The sequence below is a fragment of the Mustela putorius genome, unplaced genomic scaffold (assembly GCF_011764305.1).
Source record: "Mustela putorius furo isolate JIRA1106 unplaced genomic scaffold, ASM1176430v1.1 tig00000695_pilon_pilon_pilon, whole genome shotgun sequence".
In the NCBI taxonomy this organism is placed as follows: Eukaryota; Metazoa; Chordata; class Mammalia; order Carnivora; family Mustelidae; genus Mustela; species Mustela putorius.
The window spans coordinates 5036107-5051326 of NW_025421447.1; the positions used below are offsets into that span (position 1 = coordinate 5036107).

General features: G+C 48.4%; 1 protein-coding gene across 1 annotated transcript in view; it reads right to left on the reverse strand.

The window, feature by feature from the left end:
* UBE2G1 (ubiquitin conjugating enzyme E2 G1) overlaps nt 1–11420 on the reverse strand; it is a 94074-nt gene extending 82654 nt beyond the window's left edge. Inside the window, 4 exon segments of the mRNA XM_045083412.1 lie at nt 10909–10962; nt 10965–11052; nt 11054–11223; nt 11318–11420. Of these exon segments, the coding sequence (XP_044939347.1) occupies nt 10909–10962; nt 10965–11052; nt 11054–11223; nt 11318–11420 (415 nt within the window).
* Nucleotides 11421–15220: the final 3800 nt, after the last annotated feature.

Consider the following 15220-nt stretch of genomic DNA (forward strand, 5'->3'; position numbering starts at 1 on the left):
TGTCCACTTTTCTTAAATTGTCCAGAGTCTTAAGAAACTACTACTCTGGGAAGAGCTCAGGTTTCATCAGCAGACAGACCTGTTTCTGCTGCCCAGGTCCACCAGGGCTAGCTTGGGGAAATTACCAGATAGACTATAAACCTCAATTTCCTTACCTCAAAAAGGTGGTAACATTTACTTCAAACATTTGCTGTGAGACCTGAATGTGACCACCAGTGGAAAGTCCTGGGATCAGGAAGAGTATGTGACAAGCACTCAATGATTTGCTTCCTTTCTGCCCTCCTCTCTCTTAAATAAGTTACTATAGCAGTGAAGTGAGCAGGCTTAGGTCCTTTAAAGCTGTCTTAAATTACAAATTGCTGCCATCCCTTGAAAGATGTGTTCAGACTCTTTTCTTGGAAATTGTCAACAGGGTTAGCTGTCTCTCAGAAACACCTATGTGTTTCAAATTTGTCAACTTTAAATTGCAGCCCACCAACCAATTCTAATTACTATTTTTTTTCCTGATAAACAAAGGATTTTCTTAAAAGTATATAACCCAACACTCTTAAGAGAAGGGACATCCTGATTTTAATGCATCCAAATATAGCTCTTTTCCTAGGAAGCCTTCCCTGACCTCACTGTACACCCCCCGCCCCCATTAATCTCTCTTTCTTCCACACCTTTGGGTTTACACATCCATCAACTTCTAAGTAACACCACACCTCAAGGGAGGGTTAGTTAGCACTTCGTCCTCACATCCCCCAGCATTTCTGAGCACAACTGCACAAAGGAGCTCCATAAATCAACTCGGATACCTTCCTTCCATTTTCCAAATGGCAGCACAAGATGTTTAAATAAGGGTTATTTAAAATTAAGATGGAATTTCTATCTCAAACTGTATTTCAACTTCCCGTTCTCTCAAAGTGTTAATGCAGCAATTATACTGTTGCTTGCAACTATGAATAGTAAGTTTAAAATGGGAGTTCTCATGAAAAAACATTGATAAAAATGCTTTGGCGACAAGTGACATTTTAAAAACTTTTTATTTTGAAGTACAGATCTATAGGACAACAGAAAACACGGTACAGAAAGGCCTCCTCTACCCTTTACCCAGTTCTTCCCCAGTGCTGACATCCTACATCACTTGGTAGATCAAAAGGAAGAAAATGGCGTGGATACAACCCATACACTGTATGTAGATTTCACACTCAGTGTTTCTACAGCTCTATGCAATTTTATCACATTTGCAGATCTGTGTAACCACTACAAGATACCACCAAGATCCCTCAGACTCCCACACACCACTATCGTCCCAATTCCCTGAACACCACCAGCAATCCATTCTCTAGCTCCATAATTGCATCATTTCAAGAATTCTATACAGGTATCAAGACCACTCAGTTTGGGAAAGCACCGTCTCTTCAAAGAATGGTGGTGAGAAACCTGGATATCCGCATGCAGAAGATAGAAGTGAACCCTCATCTTATACCAGGTACAAGATGAACAGACGATCTCGCGTTAAGACCTAAAACTACAGAACCACTGGAAGAGCGCACAGGACAAACGCCTGATGGCACCAGGCGACGGTCTCCTGGCTACAGCACCAAAGGCACAGACAATACAAGCAGAAACAGACAAATGGAGCACCCAACTCGAAGACTTTCGTATGCCAAAGGACACAATCCAGAGTGAAAGACAACCTACAGAATGGGAGAATACTCGCAAATCATATTTATTACCTAAAAAGGACTAATATCCTGAGTACATAAAGAACTCATACAACTTGACGAAAAATCAAATAACCTGGTTAAAAATTGGTAGAGACCGGATAATGACAAGTGTCGGCAAGGATGTGGAGAATGTGGAACCCTTGTGCACTGTGGCGGGAACGTAAAACGGTGTTACCACAAGGGAAAATATGGAAGTTCCTCAAAAACATTAAAAACGGAACCGCTCAGGGGCGCCTGGGTGGCTCAGTGGGTTAAGCCGCTGCCTTCGGTTCAGGTCATGATCTCAGGGTCCTGGGATCGAGTCCCGCATCGGGCTCTCTGCTCAGCAGGGAGCCTGCTTCCTTCTCTCTCTCTCTGCCTACCTCTCAGTGTACTTGTAATTTCTCTCTGTCAAATAAATAAATAAAATCTTAAAAACAAAAAAACAAAAAAAAACAAAAAACGGAACCGCTCAATGTAGGTTCAACAACTGTGACACAGGCGCCCCTCACTGGGTGTGCACTGATCATTAGGGGAGAGGCACGGCGCATGTGGGGGGCAGAGAGTGTACGAGAAATCTCTGTAGTGTTTGCTCAATTTTGCTGTGAACCTGAACTATTCTAAAAATAAAGTCTATTTAAAAAAAAAAAAAAAAAAAAACACCCAGAACTACCATATGATCCAGCAATCCCCCTTCTGGATTTATACCCCCAAAAACTGAAAGCAGGATCTCAAAAAGGTATTTACACACCCATGTTCACAGCAGCAATAACCACAAGAGGCTAGAGGTGGAGGTGAGCCAGCGGCATGCCTACGCATGAATGGAGAAACACCACAAGGCAGACGCTTGAGACGGAACACGACGTAGCTTTAAAACGGAAGGACCCCGTGTCTGAGGCTACAGTTCGGATGACCCTCTAGAGCGTCACAGTCAGTGAACAAGCCAGCCAGAAAACACCAATACTGTAAGATTCCACTGACAGGAGGTAAAGTTATTAAATTAGAAACAAAAAGTAAAATGGTTACAAGCGAGGGGCAAGAGGGAAGGGGAAAGGAAAGGGACAGTTGTTCAATGGGTGATCAGCTTCAGTTTTTCAAGATAAAAAAGTTCTGCAAATCTGGTTCCACAACTGTGTGAATGTACTTAACACTACTGAAGTGGACACTTAAAAATAGTTAAGATGGCCAATTTTGCGGTTTTTTACCACAATAAAAAACATTTAATGTAAATGGAATCATTTGGTATCGTAACCTTGTGAGATGAGCTCTTCTTCACCTGGCAGAACTCCCCCCGAGAGTATCCCGCGAGTTTTGTCACCAGTCGTTGTTTCTCTGCCCACTGGGACGTGGGCTCCACAGGACGGACACACTGCGGTCTATTCACCCCCCGAAGGCTATCTGGGTCATCTGCAGTTTCAGCTCTACTAAAGCCACTACAACCGTTCACAGGTTTTTACAAGGACGTAAGTTTCATTTCTCTAAATGCCCAAACGTGCACCTGATGGGCGCTCAGTTGTACAAGAAGCTGCAAACGGTCTTCCCCAGCGGCCGCTCTGTTTCACGTCCCCTGCCCCCCGACAAATGTAGGAGACCAAGTTCCTCTGCACCCACTGGACAGCATTTGGTGTTTCTTTACTTTTTTAAAAAAATTTTAGCTATTCTAGTAGGTATGTAGTGACAACTTAGTGTGGTTTAAACGTGCACTTCCCTGATGTCTAATAATGTGAACCATCTTCTCATCTACCCATGTGCCACCTGAAATGCCTGTTCACACCTCTTGCTCATTTTCTAAAAGGACTGTTCTTCTTTGTTGCTGACTTTGGAGAGTTCTTTACATACTCTAGCAGCAACCCTTGCCAGATATTTAATGTGCAAATATATTCTTCCTGTCTGTAGCTCACCTTGTCATTTGTCTCTCACAAACCTAAGTTTTTTCATGTTGGTGATGCCCAGTTTACCAATATTCCTCTTTAAAAAAAAAAGATTTTATTTGTCGGGGCGGGGCAAGGCAGGGGGAGGAGCAGGCAGAGGGAGAAGCAGACTCCCCGCTGAGCAGGGCTCCATCCCAGGACCCCAGGATCATGACCTGAGCCAAAGGCAGACCCTTAACCAATCGAGCCACCCAGACAACCCACCAACAGTCCTCTTAAAGATCTTGCTCTCAACGCTGTGCATGGAAACTCTCCACCTAGCACCCCACTGTCTTGAAACCGAAACTCTAATACATACACGAGACATAAGAATAAGAAAATGACTACACGCACCGTTAAAACGTGAGCACACTCAGAAGCAAATCCACAGGATGCCTCCTAACATAACGGACACTTAGGAAAAAGTCCTAAATGTGATTTACTGTTCTTTAAAAGCAATGCTTACTTTACAAGATTAAACCAAAAACAGCTTTAAAAATGTTTACTGCCAGGTAAAAATTTAAATAGGTTCTTTGTTGTTTACACTTTTTTAAACAGACCCTAACCAATGGGAATATGGACAAGAAAGCTGGAGAGAAGTCAAGAAGGAGCAAATGCAGCTTTTCTAAGTTATTAGATGCTCACAGAAAGCATAAATAAAAGGAAAATTTCCTCTTACCAAGCTTAACTTTTCACATATCTTCTAGAACTGCACATCATAAAAAGAGGAATACATCTCTATAGCAACAACAGAAAGATACTGTAACTTCCCCAGCCCTTTCTCAGAGTGCCAGAATCAGACGCGGGAACAGCACTGATAAAAATCTCTGACTTACCTCAAAAAGGCTAATACTACCACCGTGCATTAGGGGGAAAAATTTCTAACGCAGTATTTTAACATGCATGTATCTTATTTCCTAAAGAGGCGTTTAATTCTTATACTCCCATCTGTTCCCTGGGAGGCAATAATTTGCAAAATGTTTGTTTTTCCTATCTGTACTTTACTGTACCTGGACAATGCCATCAACCAGATATAACACACCATGTTTACCTTGTTAGACTGTTTCCATACGCATATTCTGTGCCTTTTCTCTGAGAAGTTATTTCCTACAAACATGGTATTAAACAGAACTTTGGAGTCATTATTTCATGTTTCAAATTCTAGCAAAAATATTTCTCAATAATTAAGAAAGGCAAAATTTTTACTCCTGAATGAAACTGGGTCTGTTAAAACAAAAGAACACTTGACATCTACTTGCTTGAAGCAAGAACACATTCACACCACAGTTAACCATAAAATTAGTGTGCCCCCCCTCCAAAGAAAACAGAAGAGGAAGAAGAATTTGCATTGAAGGACCCAAAAACCAAAACCAAATAATCCAAGGACTGAAACTCACGCTGATCATGTAAACGAATACTCCACCTGAGGAAAGGAAATCAAAAAACAGCAACACAGAGACTGTCAACCAATTCCCAGGTTTCCCCACACAGGACCCTGCTCTACTAAGGCTCAATGCATCTTCGCGTCAGGATCACGTGCACAAGCATCACCAAACACAAGGTGTATTTACACAGAAACTACATAATAAAACCACAGGCTCTGGTGGTATGTTACAGCAAATGCAGAAGACTATTATACTAACATCTACAGATAATATAATTTGCTTCAACTTTTAATATGCTCAGCAACATTTCAGGAACTAAGATCATCCATTACAAAAGACTAATGGACTATGTTTCATTCTGAGGTAGTTTATAGGAAATTAAACTACTATTGTTTATAAAAAAACTAAATTTCATTGTATTATCAAAAATAGTCACTGAATGACAGAAATTATTACTTAAAAATCACTGACTCCCTAATGTTCAGAAAATTCACTTACTCACTGAAATATTAAGACTTTCCCCCATTGGGGTGTCTGGGTAGCTCAGTCGGTTTAAGCATCTGCCTTTGGCTCAGGTCATGATCCTGGGGTCGTGGGATGCAGCAGTGAGTGGGCTTCGCCCTCTCCCTCCTCTGCCTGCACTCTCTCTCATTCACTCTCTCTTTCCCTCTCTAATAAATAAAATCTTTTAAAAAAAATTAAGGCAGACTTTCCCCCAGTTTCACTGAGATGCAATGGACATCTAACACCGTACTTTTAAGGCATACAGCATAATGACTCGATGTGTGTGCATACAGCAAAATAAGACTGAGAGTCTGGGCCATCACACATCACACACACAATTCCTGCACTACAGGGGATGTGGTAAATGATTGAACACCCCTCCCTCAATCACACTGTTTCACTTATGCTTTTTTTCTGACAGCATAAAAGATGTGGCAGCTCCACTATTTCCATAATACAAGAATTCACTTCTGGATATAAAAATTCCCAGACTGTTAAACATTTAGGAGTATGATGCAATATAAATTTACTTTCAGACTTCCCCTCCATTTCCATATTTTTAAACATTTTCTTCCATATGAGTTAAACAACTATTAAGAACATTAATAATTAGGAGGCACCTTAATGGATTCAGTTGATAGAGCTTCCTGATCTTAGGACTGTCAGTCTGAACCCCATGTTGGGTGTAGAGATTCCCTAAACACATTTTTTTAATCTTAAATATATATATATATTAACAGCATCTAATAAAGGGGGGAGGGTTGCTGAGCAGCTCAGTTGGTTAAGTAACCAAGTCCTCCTCCTGGCTCAGATCATGATCTCCCGGTAGGTCCTACCATCAACCATGTCAAGCTCCGCCCCTAGTGGGGAGTCGGCTCCCCCCCCCCCCGCCCACCTAGTCCCCCCCAACCTCCCCTCACCCGTTGCTGTACACAATCTGAAATGCACATGCACTCTCTCTAAAATAAATAACATATTTTTTAAAAATCCATTGAGGGGCACCTGGGCGTCTCAGCTGGTGGAGCATCCAAGTCTGGAATCCGCTCTCGTCTTGATCTTGGGGTTGCTCAAGTTCAAACCCTGTCCTGGGCTCCACAATGGACATGGAGCCGACTTAAAAATATGTATGTGTGTGTGTCTGTGTGTGTGTGCATGTGTGCATCTGTATAAAACATCGTGTTCATCACAGAATCTTCCACCACTAGAGTATTCCTGTCAATTTCTGCTTGTTTTAAATCGTTAATGAAATTGTATGTTAGAGTGCCAATATATTCTAGAAAGGCCAAGAAATATTAAATCTTTCAAACACCTCCTTTTAAGTGTATTCTTTGAATATCCTACCAAGCCCAGGACTGCTAATGAAACAGCACAGCACAAAACCAGGAACTGCAGGGAGCGCGGCAGGGGAAAGTGCTCAGAGTACCCACCACAGTACGGCTCTGAACCCCCCGCTTCACAGTCACCTACAGAACTCCTTTCAAAAGTGGATTATCCTGAGCATCAAGATATGTAGACTCTTTGGGCATGAGACCAGGAACCTGTGTTTCCCCAAGTGATTCCACTGCACATCAAGCCTAAGAAACACTTAACAAACTCAGCCCAACAACCTACTTTATAAGGGTAGTCAAGGAGATGAAGATTTGGGAGTCATCCGGATTACTTTAAAATACACAATCAAAATTTCTACAGTAAAAGATGCATAATTATTTCATTGTTATTGTATAAAAAAATTCTTCCTAGTTCTGGAATGACAGGTGCCTACAAGACCCTAACTCTTAAAAATCTATTCCCCCAATGTTTAAAAAAAAACCTCAAGTCATCTTTAAAAAAGGGGGGGAGAGGAGGCAAAAACTTCCTTGTATTCCTTATAAATGCTTGCCATATCATAAAATTGAGTACAGTAAGAGTAGAGAGCAAGTCCAATCAGTCCAAAGGGCGCCTGGGTGGCTCAGTTGGTTAAGCAATGGCTCTCGATCTCAGGGTCATGAGTTCAAGCCTCACAACCGGCTCCACGCTACGGAGTGTGGAGCCTACTTTTAAAAAAAAATAAATAAATAATGTTTCTAAGTCCACAACTAGTCCAAAATTTTTCTCATAGCTAACCACCAACACCAAAAGCTCAGCCCTACTTTCAGCTTAACTCCCTGATTCTGCACTGTTGGCCTTAAGCACACAACGGCTACAATGTTTTCTCATCATTACTTTAGGAAGGAAGACCCCTTAGATTTTAATGTGTAGTATTTTGTACAACACATTTTATTAAGATAGAAACATTTCCACAATCATTCTGGTAGTTACTGGATAAATTAACTCTGAATATTAAAATTTATAAAATACTATTTCATGTTTGTGGTAATTACTGTTCCCTGGGAGGCAATACAGCCAATTAAAAACAACAAAGACAAAAATAAAACAAATAAATAATAAGCAAATAAATGCAAACAACAAAGTCTGCAAAATAAGGCCCGCTATTTGAATGCACCTGGACCACGCACTTATTCCTACCCCTCGACTCTAAGCACGTGACTCAACCTCTGGAAGCCACCATTTCCTTATCAGGAGGATTAAATGAGATAATCAAGGTGAAGCAGGCCACAAGAGTGCCCAGCACCGGCTACTCCTCAGGAAAGGTATGTACACATGAAAGAGATACAAGAAAGTCTCTGAAAAGGCACCCAGGAATACCACTGACTGCTGGGTCTGAGCACAGAACCTGGGGCCCTCCGGGGGAGTGGAAAGACTACACCATTTTGTGCTCTGTATTTTTAACCAGTGCACGTAATACTTTCCCGAGAAATAAAACAATTCTGAAGTACCTGTGACGGGTCAGATTTCTCAGCGTTGAGGAGCAGGCTCTGCTGCTGAACCCGGGAAGGAGCCAGAGTCTAAGAATACCCACAAAGAAACACATGGCCTATCTGATTTCCAGCGCCTGTCAGGTGATCTCATTTGCTTCACAACAGCCACCATGATCTTAACCAAACAACCCTAAACCAGGGATTTTTCAGACTGGGTTGGTTTTAATCCCTCAGGGGACACTGGCAACAGAGACAGGTCTGGCTGTCACAATCAAAGGGGTGTACTACTACTGGCACCTGGTGGGTAGAGGCCAAGAATGCTGCTAAGCATTCTGGAAGGCACAGTATCTGCCCCAAATGTCAGCAGTCCTGAGTCGGAGAAGGTCTGCTACCAAAGGAACCAGGCTCCTAACCCCAGTTCCCAACCAAACAGACACACAGAGTAAAATGTCCTCTCAAGTGATGCGTGATGAATTCCAACCGTGACAGGTCAGCCTCATAAAGCTAACCAGCACCGCCACTGCTAATTATGCCTCTGAAATCCCAGCAGCTAGAACGGCTTCTAGGTTCGTCTTCAAAACTCCACTCAACTCATTTCAAGACTTTAAAGCATTTATCACTAAGCCTGTCAAAGTTCACGCTCAATGACTTTAAGAGATGACCGTTCTTTCCCGTTTCCAAATGACATTTGAGGAGCCACAAGCTCAAACGATGCCCTACTGATACAACAGGGCCTTGGTGCTAGCAAGTCGTTCTCACGTCTTTCCAGAGACCGTGATATTCTGACGTTTCACTTAATACACTGTCTTGGCATACTGTTTTGTCCATGTTAATTAAAATCCTCCAAATGCTGAAGAAATTAGGAAGAGTCCGTTGTTTCTGATCAAGAAGACAAGAAAAATTAATCAGCAGTTCAGCAACTTTATAAGGAGGCTTGGAAAACGACACACCATAAATTCTCCCCTCTTTAACCGCCCTTATCACAAAGTCCACCACTGTGGCGCGGCTGGCTCCGTCCGCGGAGCGTGCGGGAGTCCTGATCTCCCGGTTGCTGGTTTGGGTCCCATGGGAGGCCTAGGGATTACTTAACAATAAAATCTTAAAAAAGAGTCAACCACAAATGAAGAACTTTGGAAAATATTTTATCAACATTTGGGATTCGTCTTGCCAAAAAGTGCAAAACTGAACCGAGAGGACACCGATCTCTAGCGTTGAGCAGGAACGTCCCTCTGCGGACACTGTTGGTCACACTTTACTGTCCTGGTAACTGCCTGGCTTCTCGTGCCCCTTTTAAAGTGCATGTGCTCCCCGCCAGGCGGGCGCCAGACCCTGTCTTAACACACCCAGTATGCCCGCACTAACAGACCCTCAGGAAGGACCCCCCGCGAAGAGAAGCACACCCTGATCCTCCCTCCGAGACCAAACAGACACACCTACCACAACACATCCACAAAAACCCGAGGTGCGGCAGAGCTGCCCCGTCCCCCCGGAGTCCCTCCCCGTGCGCACCCACAACTTTGTCCCGGTCCAAACCTGCTGGTTCATGATCTAATAATAACCCTAACCCTGACACGGTCTCTACCAGCCCCTGACGACCTTCTTCTGGAGGCCACCGGGTGACTGAGGCAGCGGCGGCGGTCTCGGGGCGCCGGGGGAGCCGGGGGGACTCGGGGGGCTCCGGACGCGCCCCCTCCGTCCAGCCGGCCGCCGCTCGGCCGCTCCCCACGCCTGCAGCACGTGTGCCGGCATTGTGAGCCCGCGCACCCCCCGCGCACCCCGCGCACGCCCGGCCCAGTGCGCATGCCCCGCTCGCACCGTCCTGGCGGAGTCGGAGCCAACCCCCTAAAAAGTCCACCTGGAAGCCGCAAACGGCCGAGGCCGGGACGATGGGGGGAGGGGGCCGCGGGCCCCGCCGGGAGGCCGCCCCGGCCGCCGTCCCCGCCCGGCCCGAGCGCCGCGGCCCCCGGGGCTCAGCAGGCAGGCGCGGGGGGCCGCGGCGTTCACAGCACAAAGCCCGGGGCCGGCCCGCTCCCACCCTCCCCGGCGGGCGGGCGGGCGAGGCGGACGGCGGGAGCCGTGCCAGGCGAAGGCAGGCCGGGCGGCCCCGCGCACCCGCCCGCCCGCCGAACCCCGTGCGCCGCGGCCGCCCAGGCCGGCGCTTTTGTTGTCCGCCCCAACTCCGCGGCGCCGCGCGGCCGCCAGAAGTTTTGCGCGCCTCCCCTCCGCGGCCGGGCCGCCTCCCCTCACCCGCCCCGGCCCCGCCCGCCCCGGCCCGGCCCCCCGCGGCCCGCCGGCCCCGACGCCCCCCCCCACCGGACGCCCCCCTCCCCACGCCCGCGGCACCTGAGCCCCGGGGCCCGCCCCTCCGGGCACCCGCAGCCCCTCCCCCGCAACGTCCTACCGGGTGGTGGGGGAGGGGGCGGGCGCCGGGCCCGGTGCCCGCGGCGGGGCTGCTTCCCCGCTCCCGACCCCCCTCCAGACGCCGGCCCAGCGCCGGGCCCGGCCGGAGGGGCGCCCCCGGCTCGCCCGCGGCCCGCCCGCCCCGGAGGAGAGAGTACTCGGCGGCCGCCGCTCCCCGCGGCCCGGTCCGGCCGGAGCCCCACCGCCAGCCCGCGCTCACCTGCCAGCTGTCTCCGCAGCAGCAGCGCCGACTGCAGCTCCGTCATCCTCCCGCCGAGGGCCCGGGCCGGCGCCGGGGCTTCCGGGAGGCCGAGGGCGGGCTGCGGCGGCGCCGGGAGCCGGAGGTGCTGAGGAGCGCGGGCCCCCGCGACGGGAGCGCCGGAGCCGGGGCAGGCCGGGCCGGGGCGGCGGGAGCAGCGCCTCGCTGCCGGCGCGGGTCCGCTCGGCTCGGCTCCGCACAGCGCCTCACGCCCGGAAGGGGAGGGCGCCCGGGCGGCCGCGGCGCGCACTGGGACTCCGCTCGCCCGCTTCCCTCCTCAGCCCGCCCGTCGGCCCCGCCGGTGCCTTCCCCCCGCCACTGCCTCACTGCACGCAGGGCCGCTCCGCGCAGGCGCGCTGGGGCTGCCCACCTCGACTCGGTCCGCCCGCAAGCCCGACCCCTCGGCGGCCCGGCCCCGCCTCCGGCGACGGAACCCCGCCCCCCCCCGCGCGCCGCCGCCTGGCCGCCGCCATCTTGAGGAGGTCCGGCGCGGCCGAACCCCCCCCCACACCGCCCCGCGGACGCCATGACGGGGAGGTTTCGGAGCGCCCGGACGTCACCCCCCGGGTGGCGGCAGGTAGGCGGGAGCGCCGGGGCCGACGAGAGCGGCGGCCGGTCGGTCGGTCGAGCCGAGCTTGGCCCCGCTGTGCCCCGCTTTAAGTGGACTCCAAACGGGCTGCCCGTGCGCTGCTAGTTCACGTTACAGAAGGCGCGGAGACTCCGGGGGCGCAGGGCCTCGCGGCGACCGACACACGGAGCGACCCCGGGGCAGGGGCAGTGCGGAGAGGCCGACTCCGGCCCGTGCGGTTCAAAACGCGGTGCAGGGGGCGCCCCCTGTCCCCGCGGCGCCCCGGGCCGGAAACCGCGAGGGCGCCGGCGCGCACCCGTTCCCTCCGGATGCCGGTCCAGGCCGCCCGACGCCGCCGCGGGCGCGGGAAGGACGCGGGCAAGTGCGGCCCCCGCCCACCCAGAGCGCCTTGAGTCCCGCGAGACCGCGCGCGGGGAACGCTAGGCGACCTCGCAGATCCCGGCGCGTGAGGCCGGACGGGCCCCCAGCGCGCTCGAGGGTGTCTGCGTGGAGGCGGCGAGCCGCCCGGGACGGCCCGGGTCTGGGATCGCTTGGGCGGCGCTCCGGAGGGCGGCCGCCCCGGCTGGAGGAAAGCAGGCCTCTGGGGGCCCTGCAGCTGCTCCCGCTGAACAAGCAGCCCCGCTTTCTGCGCGGGACGCCTCCCTTTTAAAACTTTGGTTTTAGGGAAGCAGCCAGTGCGCAGAGTTCGTCATCACTGCGTTCGGGCGCTTGGTGATGCCCTCTCCGCCCCGAAATCCTGCTGCCCCTGCCGACCCCCGTCCGGCTCAAAGCCCCTTCTTCTGGGAGCTACGTCCATTTACTCCGCATAATCCTCGATAATGCTGTTCCTGACTTGGCCGTTTCAGACCCTCTGTGCTCCTGCTGCATCAGATGACGGTTTAACTGTATGTTACCTTCCACCAGTCATTCCCCTAATATCATTAAATCGTCACATTATATCAATCGGTAGTTTTTATGTTAATAGTTGTTAGGTCAAGAGAAATTTGTACACTTTTGTGACTTTGTAAATGTTGACTGTAATGGTTTATAATTGCATTTGTTCCTTAACACAGACTTTTTTTTTTTTTTTTTGGCCTAGAGTTTCTGATGATACCTTGTTTTCCTTGCAGTGTCTGGAGTATAATCAATATCCTTACCTTCCCCATCCTACTCCACCCCCCGTTATTGTATTCTATCAAGCCCTTTTTCTTAAAAATCTCCTTCCATGAAGGCTGTGCACACCCTCTTATCAGGCCTGGTTGTCTTGAGCCATGCCTGCCATAAGGACGTCTTCTAGGGTTCCCCCGGACCACTCTCCTGGGCTCCATCTACATCATCCCATATCTCAAGCATAATAATTCTTTGTGTATTCTTTCCTTTTGCTGGAGCATATTATTAGATCATTCTGGGACATATGTATGGGGCAAATTTTCTAAGTCCTTCTATGTCCAAAAATGTCAAAGTTTTAAACATCTAAAACTTAATGCCAGCTTAGCTGGGTATAGAATTTTATGTTTAAAATCATGTTTTTTCTTCAGAAATATTAAATTATTGATCCATGTCTTTTGGCATTCCGCGATGCTGTTAATTCTTATTCCGTGGTAGATGATCTATTTTTTTTTCTTGGATATTTGTTGCATTCTCTTATTACATCTAGTATTTTAAGGTATGGTGATAGCATACCTTGGTATGTCTATAGGGTGCTCTCTTTTTGTAATTGTGCTCAGAGTGAATTTTTCGGTGAGACAATGGTTGTTTCATTTACATGTAGAGATGAACATAGGATAATGAGATAGTCTGCATTTACCTGCAGTATAAAAAAATATTTTAAAAAGCAATTGATAGGTGCCTGGGTGGCTCAGTCAGTTAAGCTTCTGCTTTTGGCCCAGGTCATAATCCTGGGGTCCTGGGATTGAGCCTTGCTTTGTGCTCCCTGCTCATCGGGGAGCCTGCTTCTCCCTCTCCCTCTGCCCCTCCTTACTGCTCATGCTCTCTCTCTCTCTCTTTCTTGCTCTCTTGCTCTCTCTCTCTCTCTCTCTCAAAGAAACAAATAAAATCTTTAAAAAAAAAAAAAGCAATTGAGGGGCACCTAGGTGGGTCAGTGGGTTAAGCCTCTGCCTTCGGCTCAGGTCATGATCTCAGCGTCCTGGGATCGAGCCCCGCATCGGGCTCTCTGCCCTCTTTGCCTGCTTCTCTGCCTACTTGTGATATCTCTCTCTCTGTGTCAAATAAATAAATAAAATATTTTTTTAAATAGATTAAAAAAATTAAAAAGCAATTGATATTTGTATGTTGATCCAGACACCTCGCTAAGCTCTAATCACTTATCGATAGATTATTTTGATTTTCTACAAAAATAATATGTGTCCAAATAATGTCATTTCTATGTCTTTCTTTTGAAACATTGCTTCTCTTTGTTTCCTCTCCATGCAGGCTAGGATCTCCAGCAGAGTTGCCTAGAAGACATGGTAGTGGGCGCCCTTGTCTTCTTCCATTTTTAAAGGGACTATTTCAGTGTTTTGCTATTAAGTCTCACGCTGCAATTTGGTTTTTGGTTTGGTGGGGGGGTTGTTTGTTTATTTTGTTTGTTTTTTGGGAGGTTTTTTTGTTGTTTTTTGTTTTTTGTTTTGTAGATCCTTTTAACAGATTAAGGAAGTTCCCTGCCATACCTTGCTAATTTAGATTTATTCTTATAATAATCCCCAAATCTTTATCTCCTCTTTAGATCTTTCACCAGAAGCTGCTATTGGCACACTCCCCTAACATTGTATTCACTTACTTCGCAAGTGTTTGTTGAGCACCTGCTATAAGCTAAAGGTGGGTTTTAGGGGCATCTGGTGGTTCAGTTGGCTGAGTGTCTGACTCTTGATTTCCACTCAGGTCACAATGTCTGGGTTGTGAGGTTGAGCCCTGTGTCAGGCTCTGTTCTCAGCATGGAATCTGCTTGGGATTCTCTCCTCCCTCTACCCTTTCCACTCATGTGCGCGCTCTCTCTCTAAAATAAATAAATTAATAAAATATTTAATTAAAATAATAAATATGGGGGCACCTGGGTGACTCAGTGGGTTAAGCTTCTGCCTTCAGCTCAGATCATGATCCCAGGGTCCTGGGATCGAGCCCCACATCGGGCTCTCTGCTTAGCCGGGAGCCTGCTTCCCCCTCTCTCTCTGCCTACTTGTGATCTCTCTCTCTCTCTGTCAAATAAATAAAATTTTTTTAATTAATAAAATAATAAATGTGATTTTTAAGACAAGGTTTGGGAGTAAACTAGGCACATCATCTCAGATCCCTACTGTCATGGCACCAGTAACCAGTAGGAAAGAACAGTTGGTAAAAAAAACCTAAACAAATATTGAACAATTCAGCTTTGGATTACAATCAGGGATATGATGGAAATAAATAGGGTAAGTGAATGACTCAAGAAAAAGGGTCAATACTGGATAAGGTAGTCGGGGAAGTCCTCTCCCAAGAGAAGGTATTTGGACTGAGCTCTGCATTCCAAACAGGAGATAACAATTTGAGGATTCTGGGCAGGGGAAGCAGCTACTGTTCAGGCCCTCAGAGAGGTAAGAGGTCAGCTTGTCCAAAGGCTAGAAAGCTGAGCATGGGTGGGCTGGGTCCACTGGAGCCCAGTGAGGAGGGCCCCAAGAGAGGCAGGCAGGGACCATCTTGCAAGGGACCTTGCTGACCACAGCAGAGAGTCTG